The sequence below is a fragment of the Pungitius pungitius genome, chromosome 15 (assembly GCF_949316345.1).
Source record: "Pungitius pungitius chromosome 15, fPunPun2.1, whole genome shotgun sequence".
NCBI lineage: Eukaryota > Metazoa > Chordata > Actinopteri > Perciformes > Gasterosteidae > Pungitius > Pungitius pungitius.
In genome coordinates, this window is record NC_084914.1 from 6,792,877 (window position 1) to 6,819,984 (window position 27,108).

Below are 27,108 nucleotides of genomic sequence, written 5' to 3' on the forward strand. Positions count from 1 at the left end.
CACTGATAAAAAGTGTTTTATTGAGTAGGATGATACATTTTGATAATGCGTGACATGAAAAGATAACAGATTAACAACAGCAATGCGTGAATCATCTGCCATGTCATTAGTCGGTTTCATATCACTGCAAATTGAACATATTCGTTGTGTTTGTACAAGACAAAGATGAAAAGTGCGAATATCACCTCGGGCTCAGGGGATTTGTGATTGGCATTTTTTTTGGGGACCGTTTCCCTACATTTTAAAGAAACAATCTAAAATGAAAATAGCACATGGCTGCAAAACAACATACTATGACTCAGTCATTAGGCAAAAAACACAGACATGTTTGAGTGCTCATCTCTCTGCTAAAACAGACCGTTTCGCAGATGGGTCTCTAGAAAAAAAGCGCAACCACAGCCCAAAGGCGGCAGCTGGACCCCTGCAGCGGTTCGGGATGTATACGATCTGGAATCGCTTCCCTGTCTCCGCCAAGGAAATGTGACACCAAACACGCTGTGGTGGTGTGAGCACGTATGTCTGTGGCGCACAGCATCCCTCCTCTCATTACTCACATTGCAGCGATGAGGGGAAAATCAATGGGAACTTAGCACCAGGATAAATCATTAAGTTAAACACACGTCTTTCTCCACACTGACGCCTGATTTTTATTCATGAAGAGAAGAGGGGTGGTGGGGGGGGTGGAGGAAGGAGCGGTCGGGAAGCTGCGTGTACTCCATCAAATGAGAGAAGAGTGCACATAAAAATAAAAAAAAACACACAGCGAGGAGAGCGAGAGTCGACTGACGGATCACACGCGGGAAACCGGTGTAATTCTCCTGCTCGGCGGCAGATGAATGCTGTATAGCAGGATGGATGAGGCGGCTGCATCCCTGCTCTCGATTCTAATCTCACACTTGTCTTGTGTGACATGGCTGCGCATTTACATGGAAATGCGGCTTGCGGCTCACTAAATCAAGCAATTAAGCGGTGACAGGAGCTGACAAAGCCTCCTGACACTTCCGTACGGGGGCCGAGGAGGATTTTCTTTTCAGCCTTTTAGGAGTTTGAGCCTTTGTTAACCGGACACAGGAATCTCAATAATTAATCTCATTCAACTTGACCTCCTCGATCTTTTGCCAAAGTGAACCACGTTGTTATAAGTATTCAGTTCACACTGTCTCCAGCACTACATTGTTAGATTACAGGCATTGTAATGATGCTTTTCATTGAGTGAAATGTAAGCGTGGAGTCCTGGATGGATCCTTCATCCAACTCGGGGAGAGCCAGAACATGAGCCGCTTGTACTCTCTGCGGCGCACACACACACACACACACACACACACACACACACACACATACACACAAAGCGTATCCACAGTAAGACACTGCATGCATGCATTGAGAGTGGAGTGTGATGACGTTGCTTCCTTGTATAAACCTACATAACAATGTCGTACAACGTTGAGCTGGTTCAGCTCAGTTAACAAAGCACACTGCTGGAGATGCAGTGGCGGAGCTGGAGAAACGTTCATAGCAAATGTCCAGAGGGAACAACAAGACTCTTCATCTGTCCTAACTTTTCTTCTGGCCCACTTCATGTTTTATTTGTTGTTTTTTTATCCTCTCTGTTAAGGTCCCAGTAGCCCTTTTTAATACAAACACTCCCAATCCTCGGTCTTCCTCAGATGAACCTGCAAAGCATCTTCTTCACCCGCGGGTGACACAGGTCACGTCTTCGGGGGCGCCGGGAGCGTCGGCGCGGCGCTCCCCTCCAGCGTCCCGTTAGCCGGGAGAGGCGGGGGACTCCAGTCCGGCTGGTAGAAGTGGATGTCAAACGTCCGCGCCCAGTTGGCGAAGACCCGCTTCTCCGTGATGAAGCGGTGGTGGCTGCCCCGCCGCCCGCGCTCGTGGGAGATGTACATGGCGCATTCGTCCGGCCCGCGGGGCTCGTAGTAGTGGTAAGGGACGGAGTGGTGCTGGGGCTCCCTGCGGTGGGAGGGAGAGAAGAGAGAGAGAGAGACGGGTGACATTTAAAAATGCTTTTAGTGAGTCACTCGAGCGTCGTGTGACGCCCCACGGTGTTTTCGCGTCGGAGGGACAGAGAGACAGCGGCTGTTTGGAATCATTTCTTTGTCTTGACATCGGTTAAGTCGTCCAATTCAGCCCATTTTAAGAAATTAAAAGCCACCTATAGCTCAACACTGCATGTAAAAGAGTATGAGTTATGGGTGGACACCACATGTTCAATGCAGTACATCATCTAACTCAATTGTTTATGTCTTAGTAATCATGATGGCATACTGTAGCATTGCGTGGCATTTGTTTGGCACATCCAAATATCATGAAATATAACCGTTCAAATACTTTTACCCAAAAGTCTACCAAGACAGCCAACTAGCTAGTCTAGTATATATATTTATATATTAATGCTCCTCGAAGGAGAAAATCTACATCCATCATCATCTCATTGGACTTAAAATGATTTCTTATTATAACTTATTATTTTAGTAACAACATAATCAGCCATTGACTTTAAAATATCATTTAGCTATTACGAAAAAGATTAACACTTAAAAACTCAATCATTTGCTCTGTCAGTTTTTTGGTGGTTTGGTTGATTAAAAGTGACAAAAGGCTTTTTCTAGTTGAAATAGTCATGTAGAGTTAAGACTGAGATACACTGTCTTGACAAGACAACATTGATACTATGGTTCATTAGCTGATTAACATCACTAATGTATCTAATGTAAAAACAATATTAGTGAACCTCTTCCACATAAACTGCCTTCCAGTTTGCAGGCCAGATGTTCAGAAGTCCACATAACCAAACGGAATAACACAAAATATGTAACAAAGGATAAACAAGGCCTGTCTTGTCTCAAATGTATCCAAGAAACAAACTCATTTCAGAAACTACTGCAGACCTCAGTGGTTGATAATCAATCCACTTTGTGTTTTGATCAATTGTACGTTGTTGTTTTTCGAGGGTAAAAGACCAGAAGGAAAAGTGGTGCGGAGATGCTACAACGTGCGACAAACAAAGCAAATGCAGCCGCCGTGAAGCCCGGGGATACAAAGGCAGACTGTTTGAAGCAGCGTAGCACGGATTTCCACCAAGTAAGCCCAAGCGCTCTTTAAAAGAAGGCTAAAGAAGGAATCCTGTCTACAGATAGAGGGGCCTTAGAGAAAACCTTAAATGTGGGCGACAAATCCCCTTTTCACGCTGACATACTAAGCAATGATATTTGCGGCGCCCAGAAATATGGAGCAGATCGAGACCTAAGCTTTTACTCCCTCTCATGCCTCAAATGCACAAAAAAAACAAAACAGTTTCAATACGTCTAATGCTGGTCTAAAAAACTTTTTTTAACATTCTAGGCATCTCAAAAACAGCTTTACCCACACTGACATTTTACTTATCAGTTGCATGAATATATCTACAATTTAAATCTTACTTATTGGGTGGATATGCCGCTATGAATTTCAATAACTCCAATGCAACTCAACACAACACTCTGCTTTGAACACTCTCCCGTGATGGCGCTCTGTGGGTTAAAGGATGAAGATGTTTTTCATGCACCTCTACCGTCTCACCTGCAGAAGTCAGGTGCAACCATGCCGTAGACATTGATCCTATCGCACAGCTCCAGGGCGATGGTCATAGTGAACCAGCCGGTGCTGAGCCATGAGTTTGATATTCTTCTGCAGAGAAGAAGAGGAGGAGGAGGAGGAGAAGAAGTTGGATGGATTTCATTGTGGGTGATCACACAGATGAAAAATATTTACCATATTAGATTCATTGTTATTAGATAACAGCGATAGAAAATCTGCTATTTTCCCATCGGCAGAATAAAAGATGTATTTATATCTAGAGGTTGATTTTTTGATTGGAAGATAAAGTTTCTTCACAGCCTCATTAAAATACACATCCATCCAACACATCAACTGATACAAATGAACCGTCAAATAATCCAACCCTTAATCAGAGAGAGGTTTTGTTAATGAAGTGCAGTTAGTTGAAATGACAAAGCTTCAGCTGCAGAGCGATCAGCCTGCTTTCACATTTCATTTATTTTCGTAGTACCTGAAAAGAAATGAGCAATTATCAGTTTTCTGAGTTATGCTGTTATGAAAGAAATATTAAATTATATTTTCATTGCATAATGGAATCCCACTAAATTGAAATGCCCATCAAAGTGGAGTCTCTCATTTGGTTGCTAAAAAAAACATTACAGTCTGACTAATATTTTTTTTATGATCGCCTCATCGCTTTTTAAAAGATTTAATCACCTCAAAAATCATACAACTTTAACCAACAATTCTAAAAGTGCCAAAACCTTAAAATGGTGATACTTTGATTATGGGTTTGTCACAGCAATAAATCCTAATGAAAGATAACTGTTTTAGCACAATCATGGTGCAGGAGATGTTATATACAATATATAACATACAAATATAAGCAACAGATTGTCGTCAATTGTGATACAAACACTAGTTTTCCTCAGATGATTCATCTTGGAAATCTAAGCGGCTTTCGATCAAATAAAACACCTGCAAAACGCATTGTCCCTCAGCCTCGTTCCTTTTTGCAATTGTTAGCATGCCAACATGCACATATGCAAAGGTGGTGAAAAAAAAAAACCTGCCTAAGACCATCATGTTAGCGTCGTCACTACTGCAAAGCACGGCTGGTCCTTACGTGCTGGCTGTGGTTTCCAGACAGAAAACTCTGTGATTGTGATCTTTGGCTAGTTGGCCCGTAGCCGCGTTTGCAATCATTGCCAAACTGTCCGGATCAGCCCAACGCGTTCTAGAGGCCTTTTGGAACAATCCGTATTAAATCGAATCAATTCATGATTTATTTTGAGTGGGAAAAAAAAGCTAAATTGTTCTTGTTCCCTTGCTGTGAGAACATATTAAAGTATGAAACACAGCTCAGTAACTTCAATCACAGCTGAATCTGGTCATGCTTGCCCCTCGCCGCACAGAATCCTCACTGGGATTAATACTGCAGACCAGCAGCTCGGTTCATGCGCAGGTATCAGAACATTTTGGTCCCTTTGAAAATATGAAATATGGTGATTTCACGAGACGAATAATCCCTGCAACCTTCATCAAAAACAAAGTCCTTGATTATAAAAAAATAAACCACCACTTAAGAGGAGAAACAAAGTGCAACCTGTCATTGCCACGTTAAAGATTTCATTTTGCATGAATCCCAGTTAAATATTGCAGAACGTGTGCTGGGACACAGAGAGAGCCAACGCAGAATAAAGAGCGATTGCTTCACGCTTCAGAGCAAAACCCTTCAGACTTCTGTGCTTTGTCAGATGATTTAAGAAGTGAAGGTTGAAGGGAGAATAAAATCACTTTAGAGGGGGCGGGGATGAGATTATGGGCTGCCAGGTAATGCTATTGGCTTCATATTAATAACATATTGTAAAAACAAAAACTGTGGTTTTGAAAACTAATATATCCCATAAAGTTTACCTTAATAATCTAAATTAATACAAGTAAAGCTGAGGTGAATCTGTTTTGCAGAGATTTGATCCATAAAAGAATCACATTGATATAATTGTGTTCCAATTGTGGACAAATTAAATGTTGTCCAATATGTCAACTTCCAATCAAGACAAAAACTAAACACTAGAAATACATGATTGGGCATTTTTATTCTCAATAATAAAAAAACATGAAAATCCATCATTTCGACTGGGATTTTTAAAGAACATGTGCAAATGTGTGGCGCTGGATGAAATGTTGGAGCGTCAGTGTTTGGACATTCGGTGACTTGATCCGTCTCGCACCAGCCACCCTGCATCCGAGAGGACGGTGCGACCCGGTGCCGGTACAGGGAGGCGAAGACGCCAAGCGGACGAAGCTCGTTTCGGAGAAATGGACGTGGATGCGGGGGTTGCTGGCGGGCTGCCATCTGGGCGACTGCAAATGAGGAGACGCGCTCCTCTCGTGTGATTGATGCGAGGAGGAGTCAGGAGGCCAAGGGTCAAACTCCGCTTGACAGGATCTCCTGTCCCCTGCGCCGCCTGGTCAACCTTCGCGGATAGCTCGTTGCTTAAGCATAAAGACCGTTAAGCCAATTCCAAAAAAAAAAGAGTGCCGTTCCCTCATGACCTCCCTAAAAGAACTCCCACTAAATGACCACAATGAGCATGAACATCGGGAGTGCAGGGGCCGAGTGCGCAGGTAGGCATAACAAAATGTCCCCAAATACATCTACCGGCTAAAGCTTTAAACAAATCTCAAGAGCTTTTCATGCGCCGTTTCCCGCTGTTTTACTGTGCTGCCGAACGACCCTCACGCCTCCCCCATTCAATCAATCTGCAGGACAGCGGGATGAATAGTAACAACACTTTCATCTTTAATAGAATCCGCTCAGGCCACAAACAGCGGCGCATCCAAAGTGATGCTATCGCGGCTGAAGCACAGGCTTCTCATTTTCATTTAATTACGAAAGGACCTGGGTTGTCTGGAACATGTTGATTTGTTGTGATATGCAAACCCAGACCGCTGGGCTTTGCTATGACAACAGCAGACCTACACACACACACACACACCCACACACACACACACACACCTTTTGCAAATTAGAAAACTTTAGAAAAGTTCAAGGAGCAACATTTCGTCACCAATCAGTGTGTGTGTGTGTGTGTGTGTGTGTGTGTGTGTGTGTGTGTGGCAAATGCGTGCAGGTCAAAGTGAGGAGGCAGCTAATCTCACTTAAGAAGTCTTCCTCGTTTCCTTGTTGATGAACATGCTGATGAATAATGTGGTGTGAAATGTCAAGCTCTTCAGCTTCAATGGCTGCCTTTCAAAGGACTGGGAGCGAGCTGCGAGTGTGAAGCCGGGCAGAAGAGCCGCGCGCCTCCCCAGTTTGGTGCTGGAAATCCGGCTTAAGTACCCATTTAATGAGCAGTTTAATTATGTGATGATCCTTGTGTCTTAAAATCTTATTTCCAATAAAAACACGAGATTAAAAATTGAAGAAAAAAAAAAAGATTTAATATAATGGCACTGATATAAGAATAAGTTGGTTCGCCTCAGGGAAAAAAGATAATAATCACACCCTGCAAGCGGGATTCTCTATTTAGTCTGAAGAAAATGGAAATAGGACCTGATTGAAGAGAATTGTGCCGTTCTTTGGCTTTGTGTTGTTGCATTGTATTCAGTTCTGAAGAGGTGAGTTTAGCATAGTGGTTGTTTTGTAACTGCTGATAGGTTGAGGTCGCATTGAGGTGTGATTAGTGCAATTATGAATCTTGAACATCATTATATTTGTACTCGTATGAGGACATGTACGTTGTACCGGGTTATTATAAAAGCATGTATTTTATAATGTTGCTCTTTGAGCAGAACACTGCAGTTTGTCACTTTTAGTGGAAATTCCTAAATTGAGAGTTTTCCTAAACTCAATTTCAAGAAAAGAGGGATACAGATGGTTCCTGGTGGCTCCTTAAACTCCACTGTTGCAATGTCCTCTGTTGCATTTTGGGTGTACTCTTGTCATCTTTTTGTACCCTTTAAGTCAAAGGGGATTTGTTCAAGCTCGTGTTTTTCAGGGAAAGGGGACCAAACCTTTTTGTTGGTGCCTGAAGAAGCTTCCCTTTACACAATAAAGTAATCTACAACAAATGTATCAAGTGGACACCTGACAGATGCAACACAGGGAGATGATTTAAAAAGCCATTATGGGAGCATGAAATACTGCATACAATCCTTTTTTTTAATTTTAAAAGCTAATTTGCCTTTAATCACCGGTTGAGACTCATTCTGGCGTTGCAATTAAACACAGAGATTGAAGAGGGACACATGTTTTTCATTGATCTTCTGCCAGTGATATTAAAAAGGGTGGATGTGACAGCAACCCATCCCTTTTTAATTGCCTTTACTGCAACTGTATAACCCATAATCACAATTATAGGCTCGCAGGGTTGCCATTCGAGCAAATAATAACCCAGAAACTCTCCTATTAACGCGTCTCACACAGTAAAACAGTAGGATTCCTTCGACAGGTGGTGAAATTCTTTCATACCGACAGTGCCCTTTAAAACTTTCTCCAACACCGTAACACTTGATAAATGCAATACTTCAAGATCCGCTCTCTCTTCCCACGCTCCAGAGAGCCGAGTTGACCTCAAATAAGCCTCACAGATATTAACGCCTAATGCTATAAAAAGGGATCCCTCTTGCTCACTCTAAACATTTACAATAGAAAGCAAGCATTGATGCCCGAAGGACGGCTGTTTGAGCCGCTCACCAAACCCACTACATGGGGATTCTCCCGATGACGTGAGAGAGACACACAAAGAGCAAGTGGTGACATTGTCATGGAGCATTAATGGCCACGGGACTGAGAGCTCAGCTTGGACTCATTCAATGAGGGATTAGCGATGGACAAAAACTGAACTCGCGTGATAACGGTTGATTTTTTTTCTGTTAGACACATTACAACACAAGCAAACAATGAAGCTGCTAAATTTCACATTAACTATATCAGATACGCTCCTTGTGGTCATCATTTCCCTCACCTGTCCTTGCCAGTCTCCTTCTTGAAGAGCTCGTCAAACTGCAGCATCTTCTGCCAGGAGATGATGTAGACCTTGAGCTTGGGCAGCACCTGGTTCATCAGCCTCAGGTTGTTGTACACCAGGCCCTTCCCGTCGCGCCTCATATAGCTGCTGGGCCCCCAGAAGATGAACATGGTGTCCTGGCTGGCGTTGAGCAGCTCGTGGCGATTCCGCAGGACCCTCTGCATGCTGGAGTGGGCGATGACGCGCAGGGAGGTGCGCCGCCCGACGTCCCTGGCGTAGCCCCTGGCGGTGGGGGCGTCGTTCATGCGGATGACGCACTCGGCCCGGTCGATCTCGTCGCCGCGACCGCTGCCTACCAGGTGACCCGAGCTGGTCACGAGGGCGCAGGTCTGGCAGTGCATCCTGGGAGGCTGATTGAGGGCAAAAAACATAAACAGAATATCACTTTTTTCATACAAATATACACTTCGCAGCGCCGCCATCAGAATTATTTATTTTGCACCATGCATGTGTATGAACTCAACTCCAAATGTCACAACTGCTTTGAAAGTTGTGTTTAGCCCGAGTTTATAGAGAAATATGCAAAGCAGACAGAAATGCACACCTAAGGGGACTCTGTTAAAAAGCTTTGCTATGTGTTTGAGGCTGGAATTGCTTTGTTGACAAATGGGTTGCGACGGGGCCTCCTGGGGAAATGCAGCTTGTCATTTTGCTTTGCGATTGGTAGAAACCCCGGGGTCTTACAAAGGATTCACCTTACATCTTTCTCCCACGCGCACACAACAGAGGAACAGAGGAACGTGTTTTTACCTCCCGAACAACAGTCCTGCTTCGTCAAATTCATGTTGGATTCCTATCAAGCATAAACCTATAAAGTATTCAAATTGAATATTTGAAATTCAGGAACTCTTTAGGATATTTATGGAAGGTCCTATTAACCTAATCTGCATAATGAATATGTGGATTAAGTACCAATACAAGTCCAAAACAAACATCTTTAATGCTTTATCTATGATATCATCAACCACTTCATGTGATTTGATTTGTTTTGTGTAGGTATAAATGTGTACATTTGGGTTCTTATGAACAGATATGCGTGAACTTTCTGAGCCTCGTGTTCTTCGTCTTTCTTTATGCTCGATTGGGGAGAGCTGTCTTTTCACGTATCCTTTTTGTAATTGTTATTCATATCATGTATTGCCAAAATCTTTATAATTAAACACTGCCAGAGCCCCCCAAAAATTAATAATGTCAGCGTTGCATATTGTCGAACAAATTCAAGAATAAAGCGATGTCTGGCCTTTTTACACACTATGTTGACAATACAATCAATTTATATGCTGTTTTATTATATTTAATGATTGATTAAACTAGAACATAATGGTTGCAACAACTCAGCAGGTCATCTGTGTAAAAATAAATGTAACGGTCTTCTACTCCACCAAATCCCACATTAGTATTTTCTTGCCGTAATAGCCGGAATTATGCATCTTCCTGAATACTCTGCTACTTCTTTTCTACATTAATACAAACAATGATCACGTTGAAGACCCAGCTACTAAAACTACATATACAGTGAATTTAAAACATATCCTTTTTTCCTTCAGCTCTGCATCGTGCAACCACATCAACCGTTAACATAAACCCTATTTATGCATGTTAAGCCGCTCTGCGTGTGTGTGTGTGTGCGCATGGGGCTGCTAGACATGTTCTTCATGCGCGTGCATGTGGTGTTGTCTGTGTTATTTCCCCTGCACTGATAAGCAATGTAATGCAAACTCGGCTATGCAGAGCCCTCTAATGCCCAATGAAATATGTCCCCAGCAGAAATCTGATGCTTATACACATTCGTATTGTCACAATACGTTTACATTTTCATGGCATTAACCAGAACAAAAGGATTACAGCTGGATGTGTGTGTGTGTGTGTGTGTTGTCGTCATCCTCTGACTGTGACTTAGTGGCAGATTACCAGCTGGTTAATGACACCTAGAAAAGCAGGCGGAGAACAATACAGAGATAAGAAAACAATTGTTCCTTTGTTCAAAAAGGAAAAACAAAAGATTGCAAAAGAGAAGGAGATGTATAGAAGCAGTGAGAGCCCCCCCCCCCAGTGCCAAAGTGTTTGAAACAGAGCTAATGAGGTCCTGGCGGTCTACAAGAACACCAGCAGCAGCCTCCATCCTTCCATCTGCTGCGCACCCCACCCTTTCCCCTCAGCCACCTGGCAGCACCTTGACAGCCAGTCTGGCCGTAGCGCCGCAGCACCAGCGGAGCAGGTCAGAAATCCCATTTTCACCCAGGGGCTTTTAAGTGGTCCCACAGACGCTATCCTCTCTTCCTCTGTCTCAGAGAATTTAAGTGGGCATCGCTGCCTAGAATTGGCCACTTCAGGGAGCTCGGTCAGCCTATTACCAAGAAATCGGCCGGATGGTCTGGACAAGGCTCTCCATTTCAGCCGGAGGTAGGTCACCCATGCGATGCGCTGGATTGAGTTGAGGCGATTGAGCTGATGGAAACTGCAGTTTGCCTAAGAACCGGCTGGGTCAAAGTCATGAATCCAAAATAAATGTACCTACATTCCTTCCTACAATTTCATTCAGAATTGACTGTGTCCTCAACAATGCTCCACTCAAGGATTCGCGTGGTTAATAGTTTGTGATTCAAAACATCCATCCTTCAACGCTTAAGAAAGAACAAACACAGCGATTTCAAACGCAACAAAATACCTTTGATCATAACTTAAAAGTTTGCTGCATTTAAACTACGGCTGCTGCGTTTTTGTTTTTTTTAAGTCTACTCCATCAATGTCCCGCTATGCAATCAGTAATGTTCCCCAAGTGGATATCCAAAGTCAATCATTTATCCTGATTAACACGAGTTTATGTTTGTCCTAGTGGAGGCATAAAAATAGATGTAAGAAGGAAGAAAAATGCAGAAAACAAAACACTAATTTATTTGCTGTGACACAATAAGGAAATGGTACGTCTGTGCTGACATTTACAAGTAGCCATCTGTATTTTTCAGATAATCTACATATATATATATGATTTAGTGCATATATGCACAATATGTGTTTATATATCCATATGTCAGGTTCTCAGTTTACTCAATTTACTATTATGTCAAAGAGAGAAAAGGGCTAAATCAGCACATTTGAGAAGCTGGACCCAGTGAATAAGTTATTACAGGCTCACAACATGAAAACATAGTTTTTCAACTAATAATGGGATTTCCAGCCTAAGGGGTGACCTTGTCCCACTTGTGGCAAAACAACGGGAGCCTGGCCTGCTTCCATTAAGCCCACCAATCCATCCTATGGCCTAGTAAAACGTACAAAAACACCACCATGACCGACGACAGCCACGTCTCTGCTCCACCTAGGTCGCCCTCATGAACTGTCAGTGCTGCCCGCTGAGAGAGGCGGAGGTGAGCCTGGGGAGGCGGGATCCTTGAGGGCGACGGGGTGAGCGGGGACAGACGGGAGCGTTCTGACGTTGAAGCGCTGATTGAAAATGTGTTTACAGGGTTTGTACGGCTGTTCTGGACGAGCCCGGTACTGTTGAGTGGTATTTGTAGTTCATGGACACATTATTACTGTGAGCGCATTTGTGAAAGGTCGAGCGCTCCGGACAAGACCGGATTAGCTTCTTACTCAGTGCTCAGAGCCTTTCACTGGCCGTGGGTCACCAAGGGTGCATGCTGGCATCTAATGGGCGGTTTAAACTTGCATGGGTCTTAAGGGGGCATGAAATCCCCTTTAATTCTTCACCAGACTCCCTCCCCCCCCCCCTTCATCTCCATTCACCAGCTAAGCTCGGCCCCTCGAGGAAAAGCCACACTGAAACTGCAGTGAACGATTACGCTCGACGTGTGCCGTACCCCCTCAGAGCGGAGAGATGCCATTCCCAAAGTTGTTATTGATTTGGTGTGGGTGAATGCAGTAGGGAGGGGGGGGGGGGGGGGGGTGAGGGCTCAGTGAGGATGCCGGGTCTTCGGGGACGTGAAACTGAGCTTATGGCCGGTAAACGTGAGGGCCGAGAGGCGGCAATCACGCATCCCAGCAGGACACCGTCTGGCTGTCCCGCATCGAGAATCAACAACCCAACCCAACATTTTCAGCCTCCTGCGAGCTTCAGCCACGACCTTTGCACTCCTCCAACAGAAATCCTCAACAAATGGTCAGAAGTTAACAATGGCTTGGAGAAAAATGTTTAAAAAGAAAACAAAGAGTAAATTCCATCCATCCATATATATAATATATATTTATTTATTGTATGTCATTTGTGTGTTGTTTACTGGATATTGTTTGCAGAACATAATTAAAGACAAAATGTTAGCACCCAACCATCAAAATAGAAAATAGAAGACTAAAGCAGCGTCAATTGATAAAAACACAAACTAACAAAAACCATGAATATGAGTCAACAACCTTTTGTCAATGCCTGAGATCAGATGATGACAAAAAAAGGACTTCATTAAATACTAACTGTTACTTTGTGTATAAAAAATGGCTAAATTATACATTGACCAAAAAAAAAAAATTAGGACTAGATTTTTAAAAAATGTGCAATTTATGATGGCCGATTATAAAAAGAAGAGAGAGGGGCGTGAGGCACATGAATAGAGAAAGAGAACGAATGGAGATTCGCTGAAACAGAGAAACAAAATGGCCTTGAGAGCCGCTCACCAGCTGGAGGAGGAAGAAAAAGTGAATTTGGCCAAAGGCACTCTATTTAGAGGAGACGTGCTTCTCCTGTGCCGATGAGCACGGCGGCCTGGTCGGACTCGTCGGACCGATCGTTAGCAGAGCGGCGCGGTGGGGAGCGGCCGAGGACTAATGAAGACGGGGAGGAAGAGGAGGAAGCAACGGAGAGGGAGGGTGGATATGTATCGAAACGGGGGCAATTAGGCGTGCCAGCGATCAGCGGTGGTACTCCAGGTTGACGGCTCCTGCTGCTCCGACGCTATGGTCTTAATTAGGGCAGAGTTTTCTGTGAGCGCCTTGAAACGAAGACATCTTTGATGGGGGGCAATTATCTACTTCGGCATAGAAAAAAGAAAAAAAAAAACATCTGCATCTGGCCTAAAAAGAAACTGCTGAAAGTTGGTTGATGAAGGTAGAGGGTTTGGCTTTTTTTTTTTCTTTCTTTTTTTTGAATAGGCGACATGGTTGAGGATCTGTGGCGGCCGGGTTCCGGCTGAAAGAAGAGCCGATAACATCCAGAGCATTTGAAGAAGAGGACAGATTGTGGGCCGAGCTCTGATCCTCAAAGCAAGCGGGACTGTAAAGAGGGCTCTTCACTGTGTGAGTGTGTGTGAGTGAGTGTGACAGGGAAAAAAAAATAGAAACGTATCAGCGCTGCAGAGCGGAGATATGAAATGTGCCCTATGTGTACACTTTGTGATCAAAGTAAAAAGTGTACGCTGCTGGATGAGGGATGCAATACTGCGCAGGACATCCAAGTCTCTTTTCTCTTCCACACACAAGACAAAAACACACAAACTAAAGTTGACTGTTCATTGTAAAAAAAAAAAGAAGTAAGTAAGAACACTGTGCATTAATATCTCTTCAAGAAGGCGGTTGAAGTTATACAAGATGGAGGCTGGGAATTTATGCTGCCTGCATAAAATATTAATTACATAATCATTAGCCACTTAAACAGCAGGAATATTGTCTTTTTTAGAATAAGAAGGTCATGACCCCTTCAATGCTTAAAGAGATCATTAGCGAAGTAGGAAGAAACAAAATTGGGCTTGCTTTAAAAAATCCCCCCCCCCAAAAAAACATTGTTCTGCTTAAAGTTGTACTTACACCTATGTGACAAGAAAAATCCCCACAGTGAAATCATGAATACTAGGCTGCATTTTATATTTATTATACAGGTGTTGCTGTGTGTCACCACCCACACAGAGTTCACTGATTATTTTCTGTCTCACACTCTACTCTGCTCACCTGCTCATCTAAAACGCCCTTGTATCTCCCCCCCCCAAAAAAAAGCAAACACCCCTGCAGATCATGAGATAGACGGGCGGCCCGACTCTGCCCCGAGCGCAGGACCCTCCATCATTAAACCTCAGCTCCTCTCACCACCTGCGGCGGTGAAAGCAAGAATGCTGCACCTTGTTTATTTCACTCTCTTTGCTCCCAGAGAAAACGTGAACCTCCTCCTCTTCTCCCTCCTCCCAAAAAAGAGAACCACTTGCAGCGAGTTTCTATTAGTATGAGCGGCTGGAGAGATCGCACCCTGCCAGCCAGACGTGTCAAGCCAGTGGGAGTAGGAGGACAAAGGGGTTGCGCCTGATACACACCACACTCCTTTGCCTTAATTGCCTCCCCATATACCCGCTAGCCACTGGTGCAGACTGTACAATGGTGCAGCCACCGTTTGTCCCCATAACCTCCACCCACACAGAGGAGGAGAGAGAGAGAGAGAGAGAGAGAGAGCCACGGCTGCGAGGGCCACACACAGACACATTCCTGTAGATTGCCTTGGCATGAATACAAAACATGAGGCGCAATTTACCAGGGCCAAAGAATATCTCACTTTCCGGGGCTCTGAAATGTAGCAGGAGGTGGCGAGTGGGGAAGATGGAGGAGGGACGAAGGCCAGGAGGGAAATGACAGGAGGACATTAGGAGGAGAGAGGGAGGGGAAAAAGACAAAAGAGGGGGAGGACGGGGGAGACAAAAAGGAAGGGAGAGAGAGAGAGATGATGGGCAATCCGACGGATGGAAAAGAGGAGCAAGAGAAAGGAGTGGCTGTCAGAGAAAGGAGCACTTTGGAGACCAACTAGAAACTAGGGCAGAGCCTTCGGAGAGGCAGAAGCAGGGTTTCAGGGGCATCTTTCTGAAGAGTGGTAAACGGTGACTGATGAGGTCATTGCGCGACGCGGTGGCCTCAAAAACACAATTAAAAACATCTGCGGGGATTCCTCCTCCTGTCCCGCCCACCTGACGTCTGCATTTGAGGAAGATCCCCCGTAATTCACAAGGGAACTCGTGGTCGCGTTCACCGCCACGTCGTTCATTCATCCGTCAGGAACCGCTAAAGCACCCTTTTTGGTGGAGAGGACTGTGCACCAAGTTGAAAACGAAACTGAAAGATAATCAAGGTGCGGTGTAGATGTAGCGTGATGGTGAGTATGAGCACGGCGAGGGACAGCGGGGCAGGAATGTGGCGAACTGCTGGCTGTCAAACTCAAGATGACAAGTTTGTTATTTGTGAACAAGGGCAAACAGGCAATTTTTCACAGCAGCAACGAGAAACTTCTTGCAGACCGGAGGCTCGCTGTTAAATCTTGGCGTACAACTGTAATAAACCTCGTAGAGATAAATCCCATATGAGCAATTACTGTTGTGTTCAATAATATATGCAGTAACAAGCCAAAGAAAAACAAAAAGAAGACATCAATAATACATCCCCAAGACTACAGTACAGATGCTGAGTAAAGCTCCGCTTCCCTCTGAAAACATTGTCAGTGCTGAATATTGGAGTTGGAGTTTGTCCATTATGTGCTGGCGCAGAGGATGATGAGAGACAGTAACTAAAAAGGCAGCGTGCCTGTCCAAGAGTGAGTGTTTAAAACACCAGCTGCCAGCGACAGCCATCTTCAAGAGGCTCCCAGGAGGCCACAGAACTGCTATTTGCAAGCAGGACACGCGACGGTCCTCTAATCTCTTTGTGTCCCGGCGTCTTTGGAACGTCAGCGGTGGAAAGTAACTCATTACAGGTAGTGAAGTACTATACTACAAGTAGAGTTTTGAAGTACTCCATACCTCCCTCTGTGGCACTTCAGAGGGAATTATCCTAACTGTTACGTTGTCTATTGAAGAAGAAGAAGAAGACCATGATAAGCTTCTGAAATACGTTATAGAGTGGTCTATAGATCGCTTGACTTGTCACCTCGTACCATAGAAAGACGTGGGAAGTTGGGGTTAGTCATGAGGTGATGTATAAATATGTCAAAGCACTATGTATCTGAAATAACTGCAATATTATGATCATAATCCTCAAAATAAAATGGCACTTATACATACTGGACTTACTGTACAGTACATTTACATTAATGCTTGCACGTTAATGTCACATAAGTACATTTTGTTGATAATTCCAATGTACTTTCACTGACAGTAAGTAGAATTTTGATTGTTGATGTTTTTTTCCGTTACATTCTTACTTTGAAACAAATGAATAATTTATTGTCAAGGTAACGCCTTTTCATTTTCTTTGTGAGATGTGACAATAATCAAACTGGTGGTTGGGAACATTCAAATGAGCGTTACAGTCGCACACATTTATCTTCACGGTGAGAGAAATAATTCCTCACATCAGTAATTGGCTGTTTAGAGGTTGTTTTCAGTTGTTGTTTTTTTCTCACCAAGGCGATGAGCCTCCCTCACAAACACCGGGCTCATTAGTCTAATCCTGGGTGTACTCTGCCTAGTAGGAATTCAGGAGAAACACAAACAACGTGCGCATGCACGCTAGCAGTCTTTAGTGGAGCTGCTCTCACAACGTTTTATCTCCTAATGAGCGCTGATCGGCCATTTTCACGTTACTGCACAGTGAGGGAAAAAGGTGAGCGAAGCACAACGCACTTCAGTGAAAGGATCCACACAACAATGTACAAGTCTTTGGTTCAAAGTCAAGCAAAAGAGGTATCTCAGTAAAATGCACTAAAGTACAAAAGTAAAAGTGCATATTCCCGCAAAAGAACATCCTGTAGTAGAAGTAGTAGTGATTTAACATACTGATTTTGATACCAGTCAATGCTTCAGTAGTCTTTTACATCATTGCATCTACTGAGGTGGAACTATTACCTCATATGTAATTAAGTAGTTTTAATCAATTGATTCCAAACAGGGGTTTTGGCCCAAGATAGATTTAAAGGGGTGAGAGACAGGGTTAATGAAGTAGAAAAGAAGAAAATAACAAAGTTACGGTCCACAAATCTCTGCTTATTACGGGCGTCTCTCAGTTAATTTCTCCTAAGTGAAATATTGACTATTTTATTTGATGGCATTCAAACAAATCTCAATGTGAAATAACTGTATGGTGTTGTTGGGGGATTTGACAAAGCGTCCAGATAGAGACTCACCCTAAAAAGGTTGGGAAATAATCATCTATAAACACTGCATCGTATTTTATACACAATTTTAATCTCAGAAGCATTTTGCTACATTTGTCCATTTTAGTGGCATAAAATGAAATGAAAAGAAATGTTGCACTAAAAGTGATATTAAAGCCGTTGCTGCTAATAACTTTCCTCTCAGCTATTAGCTGAGCATGTGAGGCTATCATCATCATCATCATCAAGGCTTTTGTTGCAATATTAACAAGATGATGATGGAGGATGGAATTAACACGGACCACGAGCCGAGGAAATGGACTCATCTTCGGCATATAAACAGAAAGAAACTCTTTTCGATTTCTGGAATGAGCCCCATTAAAACTGTTAATTTCTGTTCATATCATTAGCCAGATGTCTTCATATCATTGTGGTTCACTTTAAAAATGTGCACAGTTTTTTTTTTCTTTTTTGTTCAAAACTTTTCTGTGATCTGCAGGTATTTAGGGACCACTTGAATTACCAAAGCAGAGCGCATCGATTCACTGAGTGATGACAAGCGTTGAAGCATCTACACTTTTGTTTATCTAAACTACAAATAACTGCGCTCTGGGAAGAGGCAGAAACTCTATTAGTATTTCCCCAAAGAATAAAAGTTTGATCCCTGCTGGCAAGACGAGAAGGACAATCAAGTGCTGTTTCCCAAAGTTTCTATCAGACTGTTACGGCAAACGATGAATTCTATTGGTTTCATTACAAAGAAGCTTGAGCGACCAGTTTTCAAATCAACCTGCCTGCTGGTTTATAATGAACACAAGTGAAGGCTTGATATTGAACTTGGTATCTCAAAAAACTGATTTTGAAAAGAAGCTGTGGGGCTTTAATTAGCTTTGTTGTTGATGCATGTTATTTTTTGGTGCAGGTTGATTATACTCTGCAGAAGCCAATCAGAAGCCAGAACAAGGACTCACCAACAATATATTTTTAGGCAATACAATACAATTTTGTGCAGGTTTGAAATACAGACTTATAAGCAGCCTACGATAACAACAATTTAAAAAAAATATATAGGCATTTTTCCTTGGTAACAATTTTTTTTATAGAAGCAGCATTGAAAAAGTAATGCATTTGTTCTTATTTTACTGTCTTTGGCCAATCCAACCTTTATTGTTGGTGTAGTGGTCTCGTCAGTGTGTTGCAACACTGATTTAACATTGAGTTAAACCCAGCCAATAAAGACAATAGGCGTTTTTTACCTTCTACTCTTCGTCTATCACTATGCATTCAGAGGGCAGTGCAAAATAAGACCTTTCACAGCATAAGCAAACAGTCCAAAGAAGGGCCGCTGTTTGTAGCCTTCTTTTACCAAACTGTGCTGCACGGTGCACAGAAAATATAACTTAAATGATGAGTTTTAATGATTAGTTTTACTTTGAAAAAAAATCAGAGAATGCCACAGTTGGAGATATTTTATGACTCAACTGACACTTTAAACAGAATACCTGTAAATTATCATTTTATTTAAGGTGTCCCTGACTCGTCAGATCATCTGTCCAAAAGATAAACAGCATTAAAAAATGTCTTTGATAACAGCGAGTGAAATCTCAAGATCAGGATGTTGAGAAAATGGACAAAAGAAATCTGCAGATTAAGTCAACTTTTGAGTCAATTTTAAACTATTTCAACAGCTACGGCGCCGTTTGAATTTGCATGTGCTCTAATTCACAAGTCTAACTTGCTTCTTCTACATGTCATTGGCAGCCGAGGCTTAAGATCCTATTTAGAACCATCTTTCATGCCAAAATGACGGATTTAAAAATGTGTGGCCGTAAAAATAACGTTGCTAGATTATCCAGGATTTACAAGGAAGAAACATGTTTCCTCCTACTTCACATCTTGATCCATCCTTAATTTCGACTGCAGGAAATGAGGAACTCTTTTGATGAGATTGAGCTGAGCCGGCGAGGGTCACAACACATCGACTACACCCTGTGCCTCCTCCCCGCCTAAAAATCAATTTAGCCCTACTGACGATAATAGAAACCGAAAATGTTTTGCGTTGACCCGCTTTCTACAAAAGGATTGTCCGAGATCTAAATAAAGTGAGAATGTGTACAAACCTCCTGGATTCTCCAGGGCAGATGGGGGAGAGGGAGGCGCTGCAGTGTCTGCGGGGCGGGAAAAAAAAAAGCCTTTTCTGTAAACGAACGAACCGGCAGTCACACGCGCGCTTTCCACAGCGACTGACACGGTGTGAACAAGTGTGGGAAGCTGTTTGCACAGATTCGCTCCTCCACACTCCCAAAAAACGACGTTCGCTGCAGCGGCACGCAATCAACGGGGCGGTCTCCAGTCAATTTCATCCTTTCAAAACGTCTCCTTTTTTGTCTTTGTTGATTCTGCGTTTTGACTCAACCCAGACTGTAATTGTCAAACTGTCTTGATGACATTAAAATGGTAATCACACTCATCTCCGTCGCCCCCATCTCCGCGCCCATTTAAAGCAACCCCACATCCCGATTACATCCAAGTGCAGTTTGAAACACAGCCGTTTATTTTTATATTTGTGCTATCACATGGTAGAGTCCCTGCCACTTGAGCACGACTAAAGATAACGTGTGTATCTTCTACACACACTGCTTGGTTGAGATCTGCTAGCTAGCTAGTCTACCTGAGAAGTGCCAAAGGCCGACGGGTAAATGGGGCATCGAGCAACTGCAATGCCTGCAGCTTCACATCTCCTCGGCAAAGACTCGAGGGTCTACAGGAGGTATAGACACTGTCCCTCGGACACCGATTCCCTTGCGTTCTGTTTAAGTCACTGCGCTGTCGACCATGCCACACAATTATCTCCCACAGTGTCCAACTGTGTTAAGATCTGGGATACGATTCACATAGTGTTCACATTCATTAAAGCATTCGGCGAGCCCCCCCGAGCATCTGCATTTATTTTCACACTCATTTATTCTAATTTTCTTTACTCATTTGTTCCCCACTGGGATGCATATTTTGACGTTTCCAGTGCATGAGATGACGCATCATACGAAGTTGCTGTGTGAGAGTATGGACGGTACCCGTGACTTGGGCTCCCATGAAACGTCATGCTGTTGAGATAACTGGAATGAATGTCGTTCCTCAGGCACAAAGTAAGGATGAGGATGAGGAGGAGGAGGAGGAAGCAGCTCCTTGTAACGTAGAGAATATTCAATGAACAACAATGACGTCATCTCCAAAATGTGCTCTGCAACTGGGATTGTTTCGACCGAAGGCCGACATCTTGGTGCATTTCACTTCAGTCGCTTACAGTAGGCGTTTCTTCTACGAATCTGGGTTGGTGTTTTTTTGTTTACAAGAAACCTCAGCTCTTTGTTTTGGCGAACCCCTCTTATTAATAACCATGGTATTCAACGGTTAGGTTAGAAACACATCGGGATCCTTGATATCCTGTTTGTAATCTGATCGGATGCCGGCTGTGCCTCATCATTTATCTCCTGATGCTGTGCCGAAAAGGTATCATCCATTTATTATAGTTTAACCTTTTCGGATCCTTCACAGGTCCCTCATGGGGCCATATAACAAGAGCACCCCACGGGCTACATCTTAGCGAGCACCAAAGGTTAAAACATGCAGACGCATGAAATCACCATTCAACTCATGACTCACGTCTCAAGAGACATCCCTTCCCTTCCGTTATGTTGAAAATGTAGGACTTTACCAGTGATTCCCTAACCAAAGAATGCCAAAAGGCCCCAAGTGTGAGATTGCTCTGCTGAGGGAATGCTTATCGAGAGGCAGCGCCCTCCTCCCCATCCCACTCTTCATCCATAATTGCTTTCCAGGCCTGCGTTGGAAAGTGCCTGAAGCCGTTATGTTTGGCAGGAGCAGAATGCACTGGAGATAAGTTGAAATCCAAGACTATGCCCCAATTGAGACCACTGTGGCATAACGAAACCACTATTCTCTTCTCTTATTTTAACAGGGCCTTGTAATTTACAGCTAATGTTGCATGAAGTTTGCATTGTAAGTCAAGTAATCTCCGTAAACACAAGTACAAAGTACTTTATCTATATAATATCTTACTTTAAATTCATCTGGCAGTTTTTGCATTTATTAAATCCTACCATCTCAGATCTACTGGGAAAATGAATGTTGCGTTGTCACAGGACAGCAAAGCTAGGATAATCTTTTACAATGCACTGTTGCAGATTCAACTAATCTAATCAGTAAAACATAACCTAAAAATAGTAGTCAAATACAGACAGGAAACATTTTATTGCGCAGTTAGTACTTTCACTTCTTATATATGAAGTAAATTATGCTGATAATACATTGAACAACTTCAATGTATGTACTTTTTGTAGTACAGTATGTCCCAGTGTTGCATTTGTACATTTGCTTAAGTAAAAGGATATTTCTAAAAATGTCACAAACAAAGTTTACTTTTGCATCTTCTCATTTGTCTTTCAATTTTCCATTTGGCTGATTCCAAAGCAAAATACTAAATGAAAGGTAAACTCCTTTATCTCCTTGGTAAAGATGAAAGGTGCAGCGTGAATTGCGTGATGATTGACATGTAAGCAACGTCTTTGAGAAAGAGGAATGCAAATAATAAGTCAAAATCTCTCATTCTGCTTCATTTTATTAAATTTCTTTTAACCACCCATTGCAAATCCAAAAATGTTATTTAGCAAATCTGTGCATAAAATAACATTGGGAGCATTCAACTGCGTCTCATTGTGGCCAGTGGGTCTTGCTTAATTTATGTCGCATGTGTTCAAACTCAAATCACATAAAAACATCTCGCGTCTTGTTTGATGCGTCACGTCAGCCAACTTTGTGGCATTCCGTGGTGACACCTTCGATAGGACTCCCCTCGTCTGCACCCAGCCCTCCTCCATGAGGCTGCCTTCACCTGTCTCACATGATATCAGTTGAATCTGCATGATCGCTGTGTCAGAAAGGCAATCAGGGAGGGGGAGGGGGGGGGGGGGGGGGAGTGATTTCCTGCCGCCCCCCGCTCCTCCTCACTGAGAAAATAAAACTGAGGATCCTGCTGTAAGAAAGGAAACCCCATGGGATTTAACTCCGTCTTCCACTCTCGTATTCCGCCTCCTTCAAGCTCTTGCCTCATTCTCTGGTGAACCTTCCTCGGGTCCTGAATTCTCTTTTATCATTCACTCCATCCTTTACCCTTTCCTGGTTTTGTCCTCTTCTCTCATTCTCTTTGCCCTATTCTTCAATAGTTTCTTTGCCTTTTCATCTCCTTCACAAGTGTCTTTAGTTGCGTGCTTATCAACTATCTCCTGCTACAGTTTGCACAGCGCACGTCCGGGCCAAGAAACGCTTCTGCACCACTAGAAATAAATTACCCTTCACTCTGACCCAAATCAAACATGCATGAAAATACTGGGTAAACAGGATTTAAATGGATTTCAGAGGCATAAATAATATACAAAAATAATTCTTGTCTGGGGCAAAATTCCGCGAGAAACTCAAAGGCGTTGAAATGTTGTGTCGCTGTGGTGAGTTCAATGCTCTGGAGGGAGATACGGTGAAACTGCCACTGAACCCTGCACGTCCGACAGCTGATATCTGGGAAAGACCAATATGGCAGAGAGGGCAGCAGGCAAAGATGAAGAAGACAAATGTTGCTGTCAGAGGATTATTCGCAGGTTTTTCCAAGCACTGATCATTCAGCGCTGCACAAAAAGAAATGTGAGGCAAGGCAGATCACTTTCTCACTTCTCGATGGCACTGAGAGAGTTTATCCATGTTGTCAAACACAATGCCTCAGAAAACTGAAAGCTAAGGATTTAAAGGTTGGACTGCATTAAGCACCTCCGCGTGCCAAAGTGCTGGCGAATCATAAAGTATTGTTTGCAGCTTGAACAGGCTGAATGACGAGGGTGATAAAAGAGCAGGTTTGAAGAAGCATAAACGATGTTCAGTGGAGCCGGGGCCCTAATTGATGTCCCTTGTCTCTGAAATGTCAATAGGTTTATTGCCAAGAGAAAAAAAGTAAATTGGTGGTTTACTCGTGGTGCTCGGCTGCTCCTGTTGGAGGGGGAAATCAATTCTCATCCAAAGCTGGGTTTACTGACGCATTACAGGCAAATCCTCATCAAATCAAAACATACACTGTCACTGAATATTGGCATTTCAGACAGTGAGAAAACAGATGCTGCTGTCAGCTGTCCTAAAATACAAATGACTGATTTGTGCACATTCTGAAAGAACTACAAGCCTTAGTTATGCAGTAACTCTGTTTCCAAAACCAAAGGCTGGAACAGTCTCTGGCATATTGACCACTGCAAATATGTGTCTACCATCGAGTCCATGCTCCACATGAACAAAGACACAAGCCTCATCATTCGAACTATTCGAACCTTCACGGCCACGTTCCTCACCCAAAACAAACCTGGTGGGTTTTAAGCTCCAAAAAATAAATACTTCAGGATGTTTTTGTTGCTATGGCGATAAGGTGGTTGAACATGAACCACAGCATCCAGGTTGGCATCCAGCTGAGGACCTCTGCTGTTTGTCTCTCTTCCCCCTCAGCTCGTCAATCTGCTGTCTCTGTGAGATTTAAACAGCCTTAAAAATGAATCAAGAACTACATTCCAAATGCAACGTCGCTCTCAAGTGTCTATAGCTCAACTGTCTGATAGATGGAAATGACACTACAGCGGCAGTGAGTGCAGTCAACATTAAATCAAAAATGTAATTAATGTAAATGGTGGATTTGGCTTCAACCAGTCACAATTTCTGACGGATTGTGTTGATGCCCTTCAGCGACATCACAAATCCCCTGAGTGCAGCTTTAGAATGTTCTTTAAATACCAAACTAATGCCTAACATGTGTGTGCAAGTGTACATGAATGTATATGAGAGACATTCGGTTGCATCCAGCACCAGCAACATGAAAACAACAAGGACGAAAAAATACATTGATATACATATGCACTATGAATATAATCAAATCTGTCCAGCAAATACATGTTCATGCTGCTTATTTGTCTCTGTCACACAGCAACAGCATCTTGAGTGGCAAAAATCAAATCATATGCAACCTGTGACATAATTTGATGATATAAAGCATGCTTTCAGGAGCCAAATTATAATTTTCTTATAAGAAAAATAGATAACAGCACAAACGCCATTCAAAATGTTATCAGTCCGGCCATGGATGGATTACAGAAGTGACCTTCAGGACACGGGTTGAAGTGACTTTCATCGTATCTCGGAAAAAAAGAAAGAGACGCGAGAATCAAAGCGAGTGTAATTATCAGCAAATTAGCAACAAAGAGAAACAAATTGACTACAGCGATCCAGAAGAACTAAAGATTCAGAAAAATCTCTACGAAGATGTAAAACAACTAAAGATAATTTAAAAATATATATTACCAGTCACCAAATGACAAAAACACAACAACAAGAGACACAAGAGAACGCGGAACAATACGAAACAACTCCAACTAAAAAATACACAAACAACTAATGACACTAAAATAAGAAAATGAAAGGTAAAAAAAAAAAAAATCCAGAGACACACCATTACTGCAGAGAGATGCAAAAGGATAATGAAGTAACACATAACGACCACGGAGATGCAGAGGAGCAAAGCAACTATAAAGAAATGCTAAATGATACTAAAGAGATGGAAGGAATATACAGACTGACATGAGTGGCCCACAGAGATCCACACAAGACAATAAGTGAAGAGACAAAGACACTTCTGATTGTCCTTGTGTCTCTTTTACTCTCGGGCTCATTGTCTCGTAATCTGTGTGCGAAACACCTTATATCCATTGGCCGGAGAACTGTTGCATCCATCTTGTGGCTCAGTAGTGCCGTCCACGACACAAACCGCCCCGCAGCCCGTCAACCAAATTCCCTGCATTGTATGTATAGCCTTGAAATAAAAGAAAAAGCCCTCCCAAGCACTCACATTGATTGTTCTCTCCCGGCTTGGTAAATAGATGGATGTCAATAGACCCCAGCTGTGACGTCAAGGGTTCACCTCTCTGCAGGTCCCCTGGGCTCACCAATTAGAGTGCAAGGCATTTCATTTGTAGCCTATAAGCTGTTATTAGTAACGACATCACTGTACTGGGGGGGGGGGGGATTGTGATAAATGAGAGAGGTGGGGGAAAGAGTCTCTCACTAAAGAGCTGTGCAGATATATGACTGCTGGTCATTAGTGTGTGTGTGTGTGTGTGTGTGTGTGTTTCAGGAACGGAAAGTGAAGATGCACTAACACAAATGAGTACCTGAAGGGGAAAAGTAAAACTGGCAGCAAATTAAGTCAACCCACTTGATGCCACCCACCCAGCTGCTCGGGAGACGCACGCGGACACGTGCGCTTACCTTATGGTCGATGATGCCGCTGTATCCCTGGAGGAGCGGCGGATGAGGCTTGGCCAGCCGGACGGAGGCTTCCGTGGGCCGCCGCAGCTGTTCGTGCTGCCGGACGCGCGTGTCGTTGGCGTCCCTGGAAGCGCCGTTGAAGCCGCCGTTGTACACGAGGAACAAGCTCGCGCACAGGAGGAGCACGAGGAGCACGGCCACCCCATGGCGCTGGCGCAAAGACACAAACAGAGGCTTTCTAATTCGTCCCGGTGCAGCGGAGCGCGTTTGGACTGCGCGGACCATCGTCACGTGGTCATCAACACCGCGCGCACACTGCCTGGAAGTCATGTCACCAACTGTTAAAACAAGACTGCCGTCACCGACTTCGTGCGAGGGCTGAATTGTGACGTGGACAGACACCCCCCCCATGCGTAGTAATCTCTAGTTACTTTGTTACATGTTAACGCTCACGTCCATGCAGGTGCAAATATAGGGACTGTTGCAATACACACGCTAAAGTAAAGTATTGGGTCTTGGCCAGGCAAGTGAAAAGTCGCATGGGTTTGAGCTTCCGGGTTATTCATCACTATATAAATTAAAATCTGCACACGATAAACAGCTAATGACACGTTTGATTTCTTTAGTTTTCATTGTTTGCTTCGTTGTTGTCTCTACTTCACATGCATCAATACATACTAAAGCAAAAAAAATAAACACATGTGCACTTTTTTAGATTTATGGAACGGAATTAAGCAAAGAAAAAAAATTAGAGCGCGCTGTTCTACGTGCTGTGATGTTTATTATAAGAAATAAAAGCCGCAGCTTAGAGCCAAACAGAGCGCCCAGCTGGATGTCCATTGTTCAGATCCTAATCTTTTGATCCGACACAGTGCACACAGCAGCGGTTACGGCGTTTGGAGCGCACTTCACTGAACAATGCTGGAGGTAAACGCCACCACTGAAAAACAACTGCATCTCGGGCCGGGGGCGGCAGAAGGAGCCTTTACCATAGGTGTCTTCATCTTGCGGAACGTTGTCTCACGGCCGCGCCTCAGCAGGGTCCGACTTCCACTTCCTCTCCCCGGATCCACTGCGCTCCGTGCGCGCTGAGCCCGGTCCGCCTGCTGCCGACCAGCGCGTCTTCAGACCGGAGCCCAG

At 43.5% G+C, this 27,108-nt stretch overlaps 1 protein-coding gene across 3 annotated transcripts; it reads right to left on the reverse strand.

Annotated features, from left to right (window-relative positions):
• Nucleotides 1–27,108, reverse strand: st6galnac5a (ST6 (alpha-N-acetyl-neuraminyl-2,3-beta-galactosyl-1,3)-N-acetylgalactosaminide alpha-2,6-sialyltransferase 5a). Of its 3 annotated transcripts, none has more exons than XM_037459257.2 (5): nucleotides 26,958–27,108; nucleotides 25,969–26,178; nucleotides 8,529–8,941; nucleotides 3,577–3,684; nucleotides 1–1,968 (listed from the first exon to the last, which is right to left on the reverse strand). In XM_037459257.2, exons 1-5 carry the CDS (start codon nucleotides 26,970–26,972, stop codon nucleotides 1,710–1,712), a joined length of 1,005 nt encoding a protein of 334 aa, XP_037315154.1. In that variant the 5' UTR covers nucleotides 26,973–27,108; the 3' UTR covers nucleotides 1–1,709. The 3 variants fall into 3 exon arrangements, with proteins under 3 accessions (XP_037315154.1, XP_037315152.2, XP_062413876.1); XM_037459255.2 differs by having other exon boundaries at nucleotides 25,969–26,306; XM_062557892.1 differs by lacking the exon at nucleotides 26,958–27,108 and having other exon boundaries at nucleotides 25,969–26,945.

Coding starts and splice junctions, on each gene's coding strand:
- st6galnac5a (XM_062557892.1), bottom strand. CDS start 26,379: ATGGGGGGGGTGTCTGTCCACGTCACAATTCAGCCCTCGCACGAAGTC. Junction 8,942..25,968: donor GCGGCATCATCGACCATAAG/GTAAGCGCACGT, acceptor GCCCTCAATCAG/CCTCCCAGGATGCACTGCCA. Junction 1,969..3,576: donor GTTGCACCTGACTTCTGCAG/GTGAGACGGTAG, acceptor CTCCCACCGCAG/GGAGCCCCAGCACCACTCCG.